The sequence below is a fragment of the Protomyctophum parallelum genome (assembly GCF_964188405.1).
Source record: "Protomyctophum parallelum genome assembly, chromosome: 14".
Lineage (NCBI taxonomy): Eukaryota > Metazoa > Chordata > Actinopteri > Myctophiformes > Myctophidae > Protomyctophum > Protomyctophum parallelum.
Window position 1 is genome coordinate 45,010,483 of NC_139709.1, and position 14,507 is coordinate 45,024,989.

The 14,507-nt window shown below is 41.9% G+C and overlaps 1 protein-coding gene across 5 annotated transcripts in view; it reads left to right on the forward strand.

Annotated features, from left to right (window-relative positions):
• LOC310870914 (ATP-dependent 6-phosphofructokinase, platelet type-like) overlaps positions 1-14,335 on the forward strand; it is a 49,714-nt gene extending 35,379 nt beyond the window's left edge. For 3 of the 5 annotated variants that reach the window (XM_083782283.1, XM_083782284.1, XM_083782287.1), the window contains 8 exons: positions 1,621-1,708; positions 4,853-5,005; positions 8,269-8,433; positions 11,002-11,063; positions 12,002-12,113; positions 12,416-12,515; positions 12,840-12,945; positions 13,325-14,335. In XM_083782283.1, coding sequence (XP_083638409.1) covers positions 1,621-1,708; positions 4,853-5,005; positions 8,269-8,433; positions 11,002-11,063; positions 12,002-12,113; positions 12,416-12,515; positions 12,840-12,945; positions 13,325-13,475 — 937 coding nt within the window. In that variant the 3' untranslated portion in view covers positions 13,476-14,335. Of the gene's footprint in view, positions 1-1,620; positions 1,709-4,852; positions 5,006-6,710; positions 6,864-8,268; positions 8,434-11,001; positions 11,064-12,001; positions 12,114-12,415; positions 12,516-12,839; positions 12,946-13,324 lie in introns of all 5 variants that reach the window. The other 2 variants (XM_083782285.1, XM_083782286.1) reach the window with 1 other exon arrangement.
• Positions 14,336-14,507: the final 172 nt, after the last annotated feature.

Here is a 14,507-nt window from a genome sequence, read left to right on the forward strand (position 1 = left end):
ACTGCATTGTCTAACCTGTCTTGTGAATTGTCAGTGTTTCCACCTGTGTCCTCTTAGTTCCCCAGCCTATCCCAGTGTTGATTGTCAGTTGTGTTCACCTGTGTCCTGTTATCCCTGTTATATTTACTCGCTACTTGCTAGTTCAGAAGTGTTTTGCTCCTCGTCTATGCATGATTAACTTCCTCGTGTTGTTTTTTTTGGAACGAAAACCTTGAATTGAAGTACTGTGCCTGTGCCTATTGGTCTGCATTTGGGTCCTAAAACTCCTGCCTTTGCACTGTGACAATCACTGTGTCTCAGGCCTGGGCTATACATATGGATCTTTTGCAAAACTGATATTTTCATCCTCCGTTTTAAGAAATATCCCTGCCCATATGACAGAGATATCTGTGTCCACACACAAACGCAGAAACACATTGAACACAGTCCGCAATTAACCTATTGTTCAAGCTTCGCCCTCTGCAAATGGCTGATATTATTTATTAGGCCTATTGGATGCAGCAGACCAGAGCAGAGCCTTTGCTCGCTGGTGAAGTACTGCAGTTGATGCAACATAAATTTTAAAGTTGTTAATGGTGATATAAAAACATGAACAATCGGATAGATATCCGTGTAGTTTCCATGCAGGCGCAAGCTGCATTTCTCACCTAATTATAGTAAAAATGATATGCGCTAATGAGCGGTGATGTCATCGTTTCTCAAAAGCTCAGTTTCGCATGACTACACAGATCCACTGATCCGGATATTTTGGAAAGTCTTCACTTATTTATCCTTTTCCAAAAAGTGGCCGAAAACGCTGTTTGCGTGTGCCTCCATATAGATCCATATAGGTGTAGCCCAGGCCTCAGAGGAGGGCTGTGGACAGTTCAGAAACCTTTTTTGTTATCAAATGTTTTTTATTTTAAGACAAAAATCACAATAAGACACGTTAACAACATGAATGACTTAAAGAAAACAAAACACATATAAAACAACACATAACAGCAAAAGCAAGGAACACAAAAACAAACTTAACCAAATCTGCAATACCAGACCAAATCTCAATGTTTTCCTCTTTTGCACCATGCAATCTTGCTGTAGACATCTCTAGATAAATGATAGACAGTTCAGAAACCTGTCGACTACCAGTGACATCATCAATGGGGAATCCAAGACCAAGTTAATAGAAACCGCAGGCATTCTCTGCCTGGAAAGTTAGCATGCTGTAATCATGGAAGCCATTGGTTTCGCAATTAAATCAAGTTGAAATCTTGTTTGAAATAACAAAAACCTGCTTAATGATGATGTTACTGGTAGGTGGGTTTCTGACGTTTTCCACAGTCCTACAGGACAGAAAGATGGTACCAGAAATGGTACCTTTTTGTGCCCGGAGCAATGAAGATAGATTGAAAATGGGTGAAGTCAGTAAAAGTCAGAATGAAAAACCTGATTCACTAAGAATAATAAATGTATGTACTGTAGTGTTTAAGTTCCATTAGTTTGTAGAATCTCTTCAGGGGGACATAACAAATGATCCAAGGCACACTGTTTACAATTACAAAGCCTGTATTGTAGTATTTAATTGTCTCGCTAACTTCAAGACACTTCAAGTCATTGTTGTTCATATCTTCCATATCATAGAACTCTTCCAGCCAAGCATGCGGATAAGATAGCTGAACAGATGAGGAGATACAACATCAATGCTCTGCTCGTCATTGGCGGGTTTGAGGTATGTAAACATAGTTCAGCCTGCTGCAGTTGATTATTAAGCATAGTGCCAGCAGCTCATAATGGAATTTAATTACTATTAGCATAATATATGTTATAACATAACATATAAGGAGATTCTGGTTTGCTCTGTGTTCTCCATGGCTGTCTCAAACGTTTTCAAATCAAGGACCCCCAAATTGATAATGTATTTGGCTGCGGACCCCCATCTGAAAATATGTTGTGCCAGCTAGGGACCTCAATACAGATTTTGTGGGTGGTGTTAAAATGTTTCAAAAATATTCAAAAAACATAAAATTATGTTTTTATTTTATTTGTATTAATGTTTTTGAAAATAGCTCTATAAGCTCACGACGCGCTGTGAACTTGTAGATTGGCTATTCTCAATATACGTAGGTTTAAAGTAGCGGTACTTGCTATATTAACAAATGTTGCCCCTGGGGGTCCCCAGACCCACTTTGAGGACCACTTGGCTACACCAGGCCACAGCTGTAACTGACTTGGTCATATACCACAACACAACCACCCCTTTAATTCGACACGTCAGCTGTTGCGACCTGCATGCAGCCCTGTGAATTTGACCGGCGGGCAGCCCTGTGTATTTGACCTGCGGGCAGCCCTGTGTATTTGACCTGAATGCAGTCCTGTGTATTTGTGTCAAAGACAACAACCTATGATGTGGGATGTGTCTGGAGGACTCAGAGCCTGCTAGATGATATCTTGCCATGGTACTGCTACATTTACAAAGCAAACGTATACATAAACGTTCAGATTTCAAATATAAAGTGCTCACCCAAGGTGCCACAGATTTTAGAATTTTGCTGGGTCGGCTATTAGCACCCGTGTATTCCACGCTGTTCAATAAAAAGCATTTTTATCTGAGTGCCAGTTTCTCAGTTTTTTCGCCATAGGCGTTCAACTATGCACACCTATCGGTTGGGAGGTGTATAGCACCCAGATACACTGGGTGTGTTCCATATAGGCAAACTGACCACACTGCCAATACAAACTAATAGGCGAGTGCGCTCCCGGTGTGCAACTGTGAATTTCTAACATCTGTGACACCTTTGGTGAGCACTTTATATTTGAAATCTGAACGTTTCTGTACACGTTTGCTTTGTAAATGAAGCAGTCCCAAAAAACAGACTCAGTCATGTTTCAGGGCTAGATGATATCAAACTATCTCCATTATTATTGAGTAGTATGAGTACTGTAGTTTTTAATTGTTTACAAATATTGTTTCATATTATTATAACATATGGCAGTGGTTCTCAACCTTTTTGGGGTACTTAACTGGATCCCCCCCCCCACCCCCCCCCCCCCCCCCCCCCCCCCCGAAAAACAATTAGACAGAAACAGGAATTGCATTATAGGCTAATTGTAAACCGGTTCATTGTAATACAACTGTATAAAATATCATGTGTGGTATACACTTATTCTTATTTGTATTTGTATCTAGATTTCACTGAAATGCTAGAGGGCTTCTCTGTATCCTTTATCCGTTCCCAGAAACAGATACAGGAAATGTTGAGTTTAAGGACCGGATCAAAATGAGGCTTTATACTAAAATATGAACAAATATACTTATCAAAGAGATGGCTTTATCTACCTCTAATACAAGGCTGTCTAAAAGAAAAGCCACTTACCTTATGCCGTTGAGATTGAATCGAGCTCACAGTCACTATTTGAGCAAATACAATATATCTGTAGGCCTAAAGGCCATGGGATATTATATATATTTTCATTATTTCAGGGACTGCTTGAATTACACAGACCGGATAGGGGTCTGCTTGCCCCAACTGAGAAACATTGCCATATGGTATCATCATATTGTGTATTGAATTTGAATCCTTTTTCATCCATTCTCACTGTTGTTTCACGTGTATAACCACTTTCATTTGAACATGTTTATTCATATCATTCATATCATTCAGCTCCATTTACTATACAATCTAGTCACAATCCTAGATTGTTTCATGAATCATAACATGGGTTCTCTCCCAGTGTTTGACCCATCCCTGTCTGTCTGTGTGGAGCTTCCCATGTGTCGCGGCGTCCGTCGTGATAGGCCTGGCTCCCTCCCCATGGCCCCACCAACCACTACGCCCCTCCCACACCCTGTCAGTGTTCCATTTCCTCTAGTATAAAAAAACATAGAGTTATAATATATCTAGAGAGTGCGTGAGGAGCGACAGCCCCCCACCCTCCACTATTAACTTCAATAGAAGTTGCTCAGTGGCGTTTTGAAGGGCAGCAGTGACAGGTTGAGGGAGGGGCTTGTATATGGGAGCCTGGGGTGTCCTACAGGTGATACTATTAATCAATGTATTCATTTTGCATCATATCAACGCTTGAGGGGTACTACCCGGAAGACTTCGTCAGTCTTCCGGGTAGTACCCCTCGAGCGTTGATATGATTGGTTGCCTCCTATGATAGTACCCCTCGGCCCTCGCGCTGTTCTTGCGGTACCTACGTCACGAAATTAATTCATGAATTTATCCTGGGCCCAGCCCAGTTTTGACCACTACCGCCGGTGGCTTCAACGTTGCCCAGCCGTTCTGGGGGCTTGATCAAAACACACCTCCTCTCTCCACAACACTTAATCCATATTTTCTATCTCAGGTCGTACCTCTACTGCCAGCCAAAGATAGTAACTGTTCTCCAACTTGCATAGTCTATAATTTATGGATTTATATTCTAATAAATCACAAATATTATACTTTTGGATTATATTCAGACTCCTGATTATCGCCTTGCCTTCATCTATTGGTCATGTAAACAAGTTAAACAACTATGCATGATGCAAAGTGAATACATGGGTTAATATTAGCACCTGTAGACACCCCAGGCTCCCATATACAAGCCCCTCCCTCAACCTGTCACTGCCCTTACAATCTTTACCCCCCCCCCGGTCTATTTAACACCTCCAGTTTCCCCCAATGTAACCTGTGTTTCCACTGGAATACCAGTACATTGCTGGGATCTGCATTAACATAAATCCCCAACATAGGCAGTGGGAGAGTCGTTCCTACTTACCCAACTAGTAAATTGCAGGTATTTCAAGCGATTATATAAGCCCCTCCCACGCCTTGTCCATGTCCCATAACTTCTGACAAACCCTCATGGCTCTGCCTCATTACTGCAGGCCTACCTTGGACTGCTGGAGCTTTCCGACTTGCGGGACAAACATAGCGAGTTCTGTGTTCCTATGGTTATGGTCCCGGCTACGGTCTCCAACAATATACCTGGTTCAGACCTCAGCATTGGTGCAGACACTGCTCTGAACGCCATTACTGATGTAAGTGTGGCTGGAGAGTGTAGTTAGCGTGTGTCGTACAGAACACATAGTTCTCGCTGGTTAATGTCGGAGACAAGCTAAGCAGCTCAGCATGTATCCCAGGTAAGTGTTAGAGGCATGCAGTGACATGTTCTGTGGCATGTTTGGCCCGTGGCCTGGCCTTGGAATGACCCGCAGCAACGTGCGTATGTGTGTGTTTGGTAAACAGCAGATGACTGGTGCATGGTCTGGTACAATACAACATAACACCACACACTTGCTCTTCAAAACTAAATGTTGCATGTTGGGTAGGTGTTACTACTATTATTAAAACCTTTTGTTTTGGCAATTACATCAGTCAAACTAACCTAACCTTTCAGCCATCATTAAAGCCATTTTTGTATAATCATCCAAATAGGTTAGATTTGGTACAGATGGGACAAAAAGACCCTGTGACCGGGGATGGTCCTCTGTTGAGGAATATCAATTGCGGAACATTTAACTTCTTGAGATTCTAAACATTAGTTCCTTTAAGTGACATAACTATTCATTAGAACATCACTAACCTGTTTTCATTCATGTAAATACTAAGTGTCATTCATATCATTGTTGGTTTGAACCAGACCAAGGCCCCTCCTGCATCTTGTTTTGACTGAACATTGTCTGGATGCCTGACGCGTACTGCTACTCAAGCTCCAGGACAAAAATGGAAATGTCGCTAGTGTGATCCTGATCCATCCTGTTCATCACCGTTAGACGTCGGTCAGGTTGACAGCTCCGCCCCTCATGTCCCCTCTCGGCCAATGGGAAGCCAAAGCCCTCTATCACATGGAGAGAGTCACACCCACACAGCAGGCACTCTACATGTTACAGGACTGTGTCATAGGGTGCGTTCGGATAGGCGCACCAGGAGCGCTCTCACATATTAGTTTGTATTGCACAGTGCACTCAGTATGCTATATCCCAACGCACCCTCAATGATCTGAAGTGGCTTCCTTTCCCTGTTTCCTCACTATTACTGGCTTGTTGTTTGTACTGTTCTCCCATAAAGTAGCAGACCTGACATGTACAGTTTAGCTTGTTTTGTCCAAGGGAATGTTGGATCAGTTAAGGTGTTTCCACACTGGTGCGTTTTTTGGACGAATTTCGGAGGACGTAAAAGAAAAAAATCGACCTCACTTTATATATCATTCACGTTTGCACAATGCCGCCGAATATTTCGTCCGTATGAAGTTTTTTCAGACCAGGGTCTATTTTATCTGTTTTCCGCAGCTGTCTAGTGGGGTCTAGTTGGATGTTTGTCACAGGCTGACAGCTAGTGATGGCCTACTACTTTCGGCAAAACGCAGTAACAAAAACACACCAGTGTGCAATCACCTTTACTAATCTTCTTGAAACTCATTATAGCTTTGGTAAATGGTGCATTTACCCCTTCAGGCTTTGCATACATTGACAGACAATCAGCAGTCAATATTGATTTTGAAGTCACTTTCTATAAAAGGTGCAGAAAAGCAGAGAGAGGCCTGATTTCCAGACCTGTCTGCTCCAAACGCAGCCCAAAAGGACACAAGCCAAGGGAGCCCCTTCAGACTTCTTTAGACGTCCTGCCTAACATTGTAGCCTTTCCCACCACACAGTACAGTAACATACTGTAGCACTGTAAGGCTCTCTGTGTAGTGCGCCCCTGGTGGGTTTCTAACCGCTTGTTAATGGCCCGGCCGTACAGGCCATTGAGTGTCTGCTGCAGCTCTACGAGCTCCGGAAGTACCACGAGGAGTTCTGCGTCCCCATGATCATAGTGCCTGCCACCATTAGTAACAATGTACCGGGCACTGACCTCAGCATCGGGGCTGACACCTCACTCAATGCCATCGTGGAGGTAAGGTATAGTCGTCAAGGAGACGGTACAGTACTGGAAATTTAAAAAGAAAATAGAGCCTCACACTGTAGCTCCCTTTGCAAAAGCTTTATTTCAGAGTTACACAGAGTGACGTTTGGAGACCACGCTCTTCTTTCAGACTGAAGACTCTGTGTAACGCCTAAATAGAAATTGGCAAAGCTACAGTGCTCTATTTTCTACACTTTGATTGATCTCAGTTCACTTTGCGGCCAGCAACTGTCTTCAAGAGGTCCATTGCGCGCTACTACTCTTGATCCTACATTACTTTGTTTAGATCAATAGAAAGTAATACATTTATCTTTAAATTAGTCTAGCTAGTTGCTTTACTTGTGAAATGTAAAAAAAACTAATGATTATGGAAAGAACAAAAAAGCAAGGTTAGAGTAAAAACGAAAAAATGAAGCTACTGTATATATTATTTACACACAGTATACAGAGATAATCAGCAGGAACCACTGTTAGAAAAGTAAGTATGTTGGTGTTATGGTGGCCACATATTGACTGTCAACCATCACTGACCTCTTGGCTGCCACAGGAGACTACACCAACAAGCTCAACTGTTGCAATGTAAAGGTTGAATACATATTCTATACCTGCATGAATGTGTAGTGTAGTTGCTATAATATTTCTCTGGTTAGGTGTTTGGACTCTTTGTGAAAGCCTTATGTCTCACGGGTAAACTCGTGGGTCCTTTTTTCACTCTGCCACCAAATCTCTTAAAATAGGCGATCTACAAGCTCACAACGGGTAGCGAGTAGCGAGCTTCCGGTTGTTGTCTCATTGTGGTACCAAATGCAGGAAAATGTTCAATAAAACAAAACATTTTGTTCCGATAGACAATTGAGCATTTGAATGTCGTTTCAATATTAATTAAAAATAATTAATGTGCCAAATCCCACCCAGCTGGTCTCCCAGACTCTTAACACAAAGGCAAATAATTCTATGAATCGTTTATTGGACCCAGGTCTGCATGTAGCATGTAAAAGATAGCAGGCATGTTTTGACGCTGTCAGTTTTATATTGTGTTTTTACAAAAGAATGTTTTCACTTGCATGCCAAACGTATGGGGAAATCTATCATTATGTTGATTAATGACTGTGTGTGTGTGTGTGTGTGTGTGTGTGTGTGTGTGTGTGTGTGTGTGTGTCTGTCTGTCTGTCTGTCTGTCTGTCTGTCTGTCTGTCTGTGTGGCTGTGTGCGTGCCCTACCCCTGTTTGTGTTCTCATGGTTTACTTTGGTGTGTATGTACACTGTATATGTGTATCTGTTTGTGTCCATGTGTATATTCCTTGGATATCTATGCACTGTATGTCTGGCTACCCTTGGCGTGGGTGCTTGCGTGCCGTGTGCGCACGTGTGTGTGTATGCGTGCATGCTTGCACAGACCTGTGACCGCATTAAGCAGTCAGCCAGTGGAACGAAGCGGCGTGTGTTCATCATTGAGACCATGGGGGGCTACTGTGGCTACCTGGCCAGTGTGGGGGGTCTGGCTGCAGGGGCCGACGCCGTCTACATCCATGAAGAACCCTTTGACATCCGTGAGCTGCAGGTGAGACATAATATACTGTAATATCACAGTGACGGTAAGTCACTGTCAAGTACTGTCAAGTACAGTAAGTCAAAGTACAGTATATAATACGTACTGACCCCAAGCGGCATGGTATTTCACTTCAGACTTCGTTACTTTATTCCATGGTTCTAAAACCTTTCCATGTCAAGGACTCTAATAACTCAGAGTCACGGTCCTTTAAGTGTCCATTTGGAACCCCCTCATGGAACCATGGCGGTCCCCTGACCCCACTTTGAGAACCAATGCTCAGTACACTGTTTTGCATGAATGTATCCTGCACTAGATGAGACCTACACACTGTATACTGAACAACTGCAGGTGAGAGTCGAAATATACACTGCTGTTAAATAATGAATGAATCCTGCATTAAGTGAGACATACACTGTTCTTTATAAAGTATCCTGGATTGAAGATGGGATATACATGTACACTGCTGTTATTCTTAAAATGTATCCTCAACTGAAGATGGGACATATAATAAGATATAAGATGGGACATATAACTGTTGTTATTCATCCATCCTGCATCACATGAGACATAAACTGTTGTTGTTCATAATCAGTACTCTTGAACTGCAGGTGAGGTATACAGTACACTGTTGTTATTCACACATGTATCCTGCAGGCACTTGCACACATATACCCTGTCAGTAAAAAGTTCCCTCTCCATTGTTGAGCTCAGCCGGAGCTCTTAAATCAAGGATGCCCGCACGTTTTTGACTTGAGAGCTACTTTCAAAATGACCTCCTCAACCAGATCTACCCACCCAAAATATTATCCCATTGCTGAAAATAGTTAAAAAAATGTACCCGAAGGGGCTTTGGAATAGCGGCACTGGCATTACATATAAGACAATATAGGGGGAAAATAGAATTTGTAATGCTACTGACGTTGTGTGCCATTTTTCCCTTTTTAATTTTTCTATATTGTTTAGGGCCATGTCATGTGATCTACCTGTAAAGCCTTTGTGATCTACTGGGGTAGATCACGATCTACCTTTTGGGTACCCCTGTCTTAAATGATCCCTTTAAACATCACAGGCCTCTCTCTCTCTCTCTCTCTCTCTCTCTCTCTCTCTCTCTAATAAAATGTCTGACTGACAGACAATCAAGCAAATTAATACTTAATAACAGCAACTGCTAATTGTGGGCTTGAGTAGATCTTTATTTCCTGCTGGGCTGTGACGTCATGTGGTTCAATCAATAGAAATAGGAAGACAGAGCATGCCTGAGTCAATGACTACCATTAAAGACCTAATGGGGAAAAAACGCGAGAAAAGTGTTTTCCCCAGCTTGTAGATCTGCGCTTTTCGGCTAAAAGCGGCCATTGCTCTGGAACGAACGGTGCGTTGTTACTAATCCGGAATGGCGAGGTGCACGCACGTGTTGGTGCCCTAATCCGTTTCCGTGCCTCGCTTCCCGGGCAAACTGCGTCCGGAAAACTTCGGAAAGGACAAGTGTCGAAGAGTGTTGGCAGGGGGACTGGTACCGTCTGGTATCCAGGAAGGGAGGTCCTCCGGACAGGTCAGAGAGCGGTGCGTGCACCCTCAGAGGTTCTGCTGGAAATTAGCAGTGAGTGACCATGTTTAATATTTCATACAGTACTTTGTTTCAATAAATGAACAGAGTACATATTACTGGGTTCAAACTCACACAAAATGTGGTTTCATCCATTGTGATCTGTTTGAAAATTAGAAATATAGGCCTTCTTCTATGTTTCCTTCCCGGATCACAATTTGAGGATTTACGGTACATGTTGATGATTAATGTGCATTACATTGAAGTCTGTTTCTGCAAATATAAGATCATTAACTGAATAACTGAACAATGACCAATAGGTGCCATTCAGCCACTGACTGTCTGTCAGTGTATAGTATGTAGTGTATATAGTATAGTATACAGTGTAATGTGTATAGTCTGGGAGTGAGCAGGTGACCTAGTCCTACATCACAGCAGCATGTGTGATGGATGTATTAATAACTCACAGAAACACTTCCTTCCTTCCATGATTGACACAAATGTCATGGAAGTTGCATGAGAAGGTTTCTAATAGAATCTTATCTGAGATGGATTTAGTGGTTTGTCCATACTCACATTTATACAGAAGGCATTCCAGCCGTTCATTATTGTAATGTATCCTGATTCCTGTGTAAGTAGTTAGATCAAATGTTTTTCAGTGAGTTGTTTTACAAAATGGGTAAAACATCATTAGGGTCATAGTATTGCATTTATATTATAACTGCCTACCGCATTGTAATTATGCCTCAATTCAACCTATTAAAAATGAGACCTAGCAGTAAAGCAGTAAAGGGTAAAGAGTGACCCCTAGTGGTCATAATAGCACCCTGCATCGTGTCCGCCTTCTAAGATTGAAGGGGCTGGTTTGTGGCTGGTTACATCTCATGTAGGTTATAGACAGACAGAGACAACATCAACCTGCGTAATGTGATGTAATATCTGTCTCACTCTCTCTCTCTCTTGCTCTGTCTGTGTCTCTCTCACTGTCTCTCTTTCTCTGTCTCACTTAATCTCTCTCTCGCTGCGTTCAGGCCAATGTGGAGCATCTAACTGAGAAGATGAAGACGAGCATTCAGAGAGGTTTGGTTCTGAGGTGAGTGCTGTTTGGTTTACCATAAGAGAATGTTTGTACTTTATATCTAATAGTTTTTGTTTCTAGCGTTGATACAGGTGTGAGACTTATTTATCTGGTCTATTAATAGAAACCACTTTGGACATATATAATTGTAACCAAGGTTGAGGCAGGGGAAGCAGATGAGTAAAAAGAGAGCGGTGGTTTATAATGTTTACAATTAAACTTTATGGTAGAATTAGTCCATGGTTTGTTGCATTGTGATTGCGGTTCCTTTGACATTTTGTGATGAAGGTCGTTTCCTAGATGTCTAGAGAGAGTTCGTTTGTTCGATAGTTTTCTTAGATGACTACACTGTGACGCTTCCTTGACATCTGGTGACGTACTTCTCTGACCTTCTGTTCTGGTGTGTGTGTGTGTGTGCACGCTCGCTGTGTTTGTGTGGAGACACCAGAGTTTTACCAGGCAGACAAAAACTGCATGGTTACTGCAACAGTAATACTCAGCTATGAAATCCTTTAGCTAACACTTATAGCTATCTTCCCTGCAGGATACTTTTTTAATGTGATCGTTGGTGTCTATTATTATAGCCCGTTATGTCATCACACTCTTGAAAGCACTCCCAGCACGACAGAGAGCTGTAGTGTGAATGTAGGACATACAGTACTGTGCGTTTACCTGTAGGTGACATTGCTCTGTCTGCGTGCATGTGCTAAGATTGGCATCTGTAGTCTTAATATTCTGGCCAGATAGACGCAAAATTCTATAGTATATCTAGGGGCTGCAGCTGACTATTTTCACAATCGATTAATTTGTCTCCGTATTTCAAACTTTCACGTGTTGAGGAAGCAGGTCATTTTTAGAGAATGCATCACTGCTCAGATTGTATTACTAAAAATAATGTATTAAATCAATCCTTTCATGCCTGATTATAATCGCACTGTGTATGTGTCTCACAGGAATGAGAACTCCAATGAGAACTTCACTACAGATTTCATCTACCAGTTGTACTCTGAGGAGGGACGTGGTGTGTTCGACTGCAGGAAGAATGTCCTTGGACACATGCAGCAGGTACAGTACACACACACACACACACACACACACTTACTTTCAACAAATGTGAATATGTACTGTATACATAATGATTTTCTTAATCTTTACAGTAGGGCTGCTGCATCGATCTATCATTTTCATATTAACTTGTTGATTATCTGAGATTAATTAAACCATGAAATGACAGCAGAAAGTTTTAGAACTAAAACAGACATCTTGAAATGTTTAGCCAGCAGTTGAAATGTTACACGAAAAAACGTAAGTATTTAGTTTATTATTTGTCCATCACTCATTGATCATTTCATCAATATCCTTCACAGGGCGGTGCTCCATCCCCGTTTGACAGGAACTTTGGGACCAAAGTAGCTGCCAAGGCCATGCAGTGGATCACAAAACAGCTCAAGGACAATTTCAAACAAGGTACATCAGTCTAATTAACATTCTAACAATGATCTAAGCTGTGACTAATAATTTGCTGTGTGAACCCTTAACGTTGTGCATAGCATACAGATTTATTTTATCATGTTAAATTGTGCAAGTTAAACCTTTCTTGATGTTGATATAAAGTTGATGGCATGCTAGTGAGTGTGGACAGTGTATTATGTGAGGTGTAGTTCATCTTGGCTCAGGTTTTTCTGTGTATAAATGCGTTCGACTGAGGCATGTGTCCAGGGCAGGTCTACCATAATGTGTATTCTACTGTGTGTAAAACCTACATCCCTTCCATGTTTCTCCACCATACAGGGAAAGTGTTTGCTAACTCTGAAGACACCTGCTGCTTGCTGGGAATGCGTCGCAGGGCCATGGACTTCCAACCTCTGTCTCAGCTGAAACATGAGACTGACTTTGTGTAAGACTAATATTATTTTTAATAAATTATTTTCTTTCTTTCTTTTTTAGGCATTTGTGCTTTGACAGTTACTGGAGGGAGACAGGATATAGGTCATGAGCCCAATTGAAATCTATTATGTTCAGTTTAGTGTTACCCGTTGGTGGTGCTACCAGTGACAGTCAGTGTTATATTTATACGTTACTGTGCAAAGTTGCAAACTGACATAGCATGAAATATATATAAACTGAAAACATGTCACTGTTCCTAAACAGTGACATGGCAACTTGTTGCACAAATTGTACTTTTTTGGTAGCGATCTTTACACTTGAATACTGTTGTTTTGGCACCATTTGGCAGGGAAGGTTTCCTCATTCTGTCGTTTTGTTCACTCTTCCAGTCACAGGGTCCCTAAGGAACAATGGTGGCTGAAGCTCCGTCCTCTGATGAAGATCTTGGCCAAGTACAAGACCAGCTACGACGTGTCTGACTCTGGACAGATGGAGCACGTCGCCCGCATCCGGCACGAGAACGACGTCTCCTCCCTGTGAACCAGACCAGTCAGCCCCTGCCATGTCACACTGAGTCTCCAACCCATGTTCCAAGAACAGGATGTAGCCTGAATGCCCCTCCGGGGATCAATACAGGTTTATCTTATCTTTAGCCTCAGCTGTGCAACAACTAGCATAAGTGAGCTAGCCAGCTATCTTAGTCAGTGAAATAAGGCTGATAACTTTGTATTTTCTAGTCCCCCTGGCCAAAATAACAATAGATTTGGCTATAAAGCCTACCAGTAATATAGAACTTTAAAATAATGTTATGTTAAAGTATACTTTTAGTTTATTTTAAAAGCTAGCTGGCTAACTTATCATCCACTATGCCATGTAAACACCCTGAGGCTAATGCGCTTTAGTAAGGCGGAGCAAAAGCACTGAGCTCTTTGTCAATCTTTACGGCACTTTCAGTTCCATTACTATTGTATTCCCAAAAGCTGCTTGTAGCCAATAGGAGAGGCACAACGTGCCAGGAGGATTGTTTGACAAAAGCCTTACGAGAACAGTTTATCCGATACAAGGAAAAATAACCATGTTCTACATTGTCCCTCGCAAACCTTTGCTGGGTGGACTATGGTTAACGTAGGAAGAAAACTTGTTTTATAAAAGGCTTTAGGAACTAAGAGAAGGAAGAGGCTGCGTGTGTGTGTGTGTGTGTGTGTGTGTGTGTGCTTTCACCTGCTTAAGTGAGTGTTTCATGTCACTTTACAAAATTATGTATCAACCTTGGACTTTACGTGTAGCATCTTAAACAGGTTAATTCACAAAACAATAGGTTTGTGATGTTACTGTAGTTTGGCAGTTGGCAGTGAGAAGGAGGTGATGTGTGCAATATTAAATGTTTCAGTGTGGCAACGGTGTGATACAAGTGGTCTCTGTCATAGAATATTAAAGCATTTATTGGGATGACAATTATGAAATGTTTCAGTGTCTGTCATTAATTACCAGTGGGAGAATATGTGGATGACTTGGCTAATCATGCCAGCTGTGTAAGGCTATAAGAAGAAACACAGAAATGTATTTCATGAC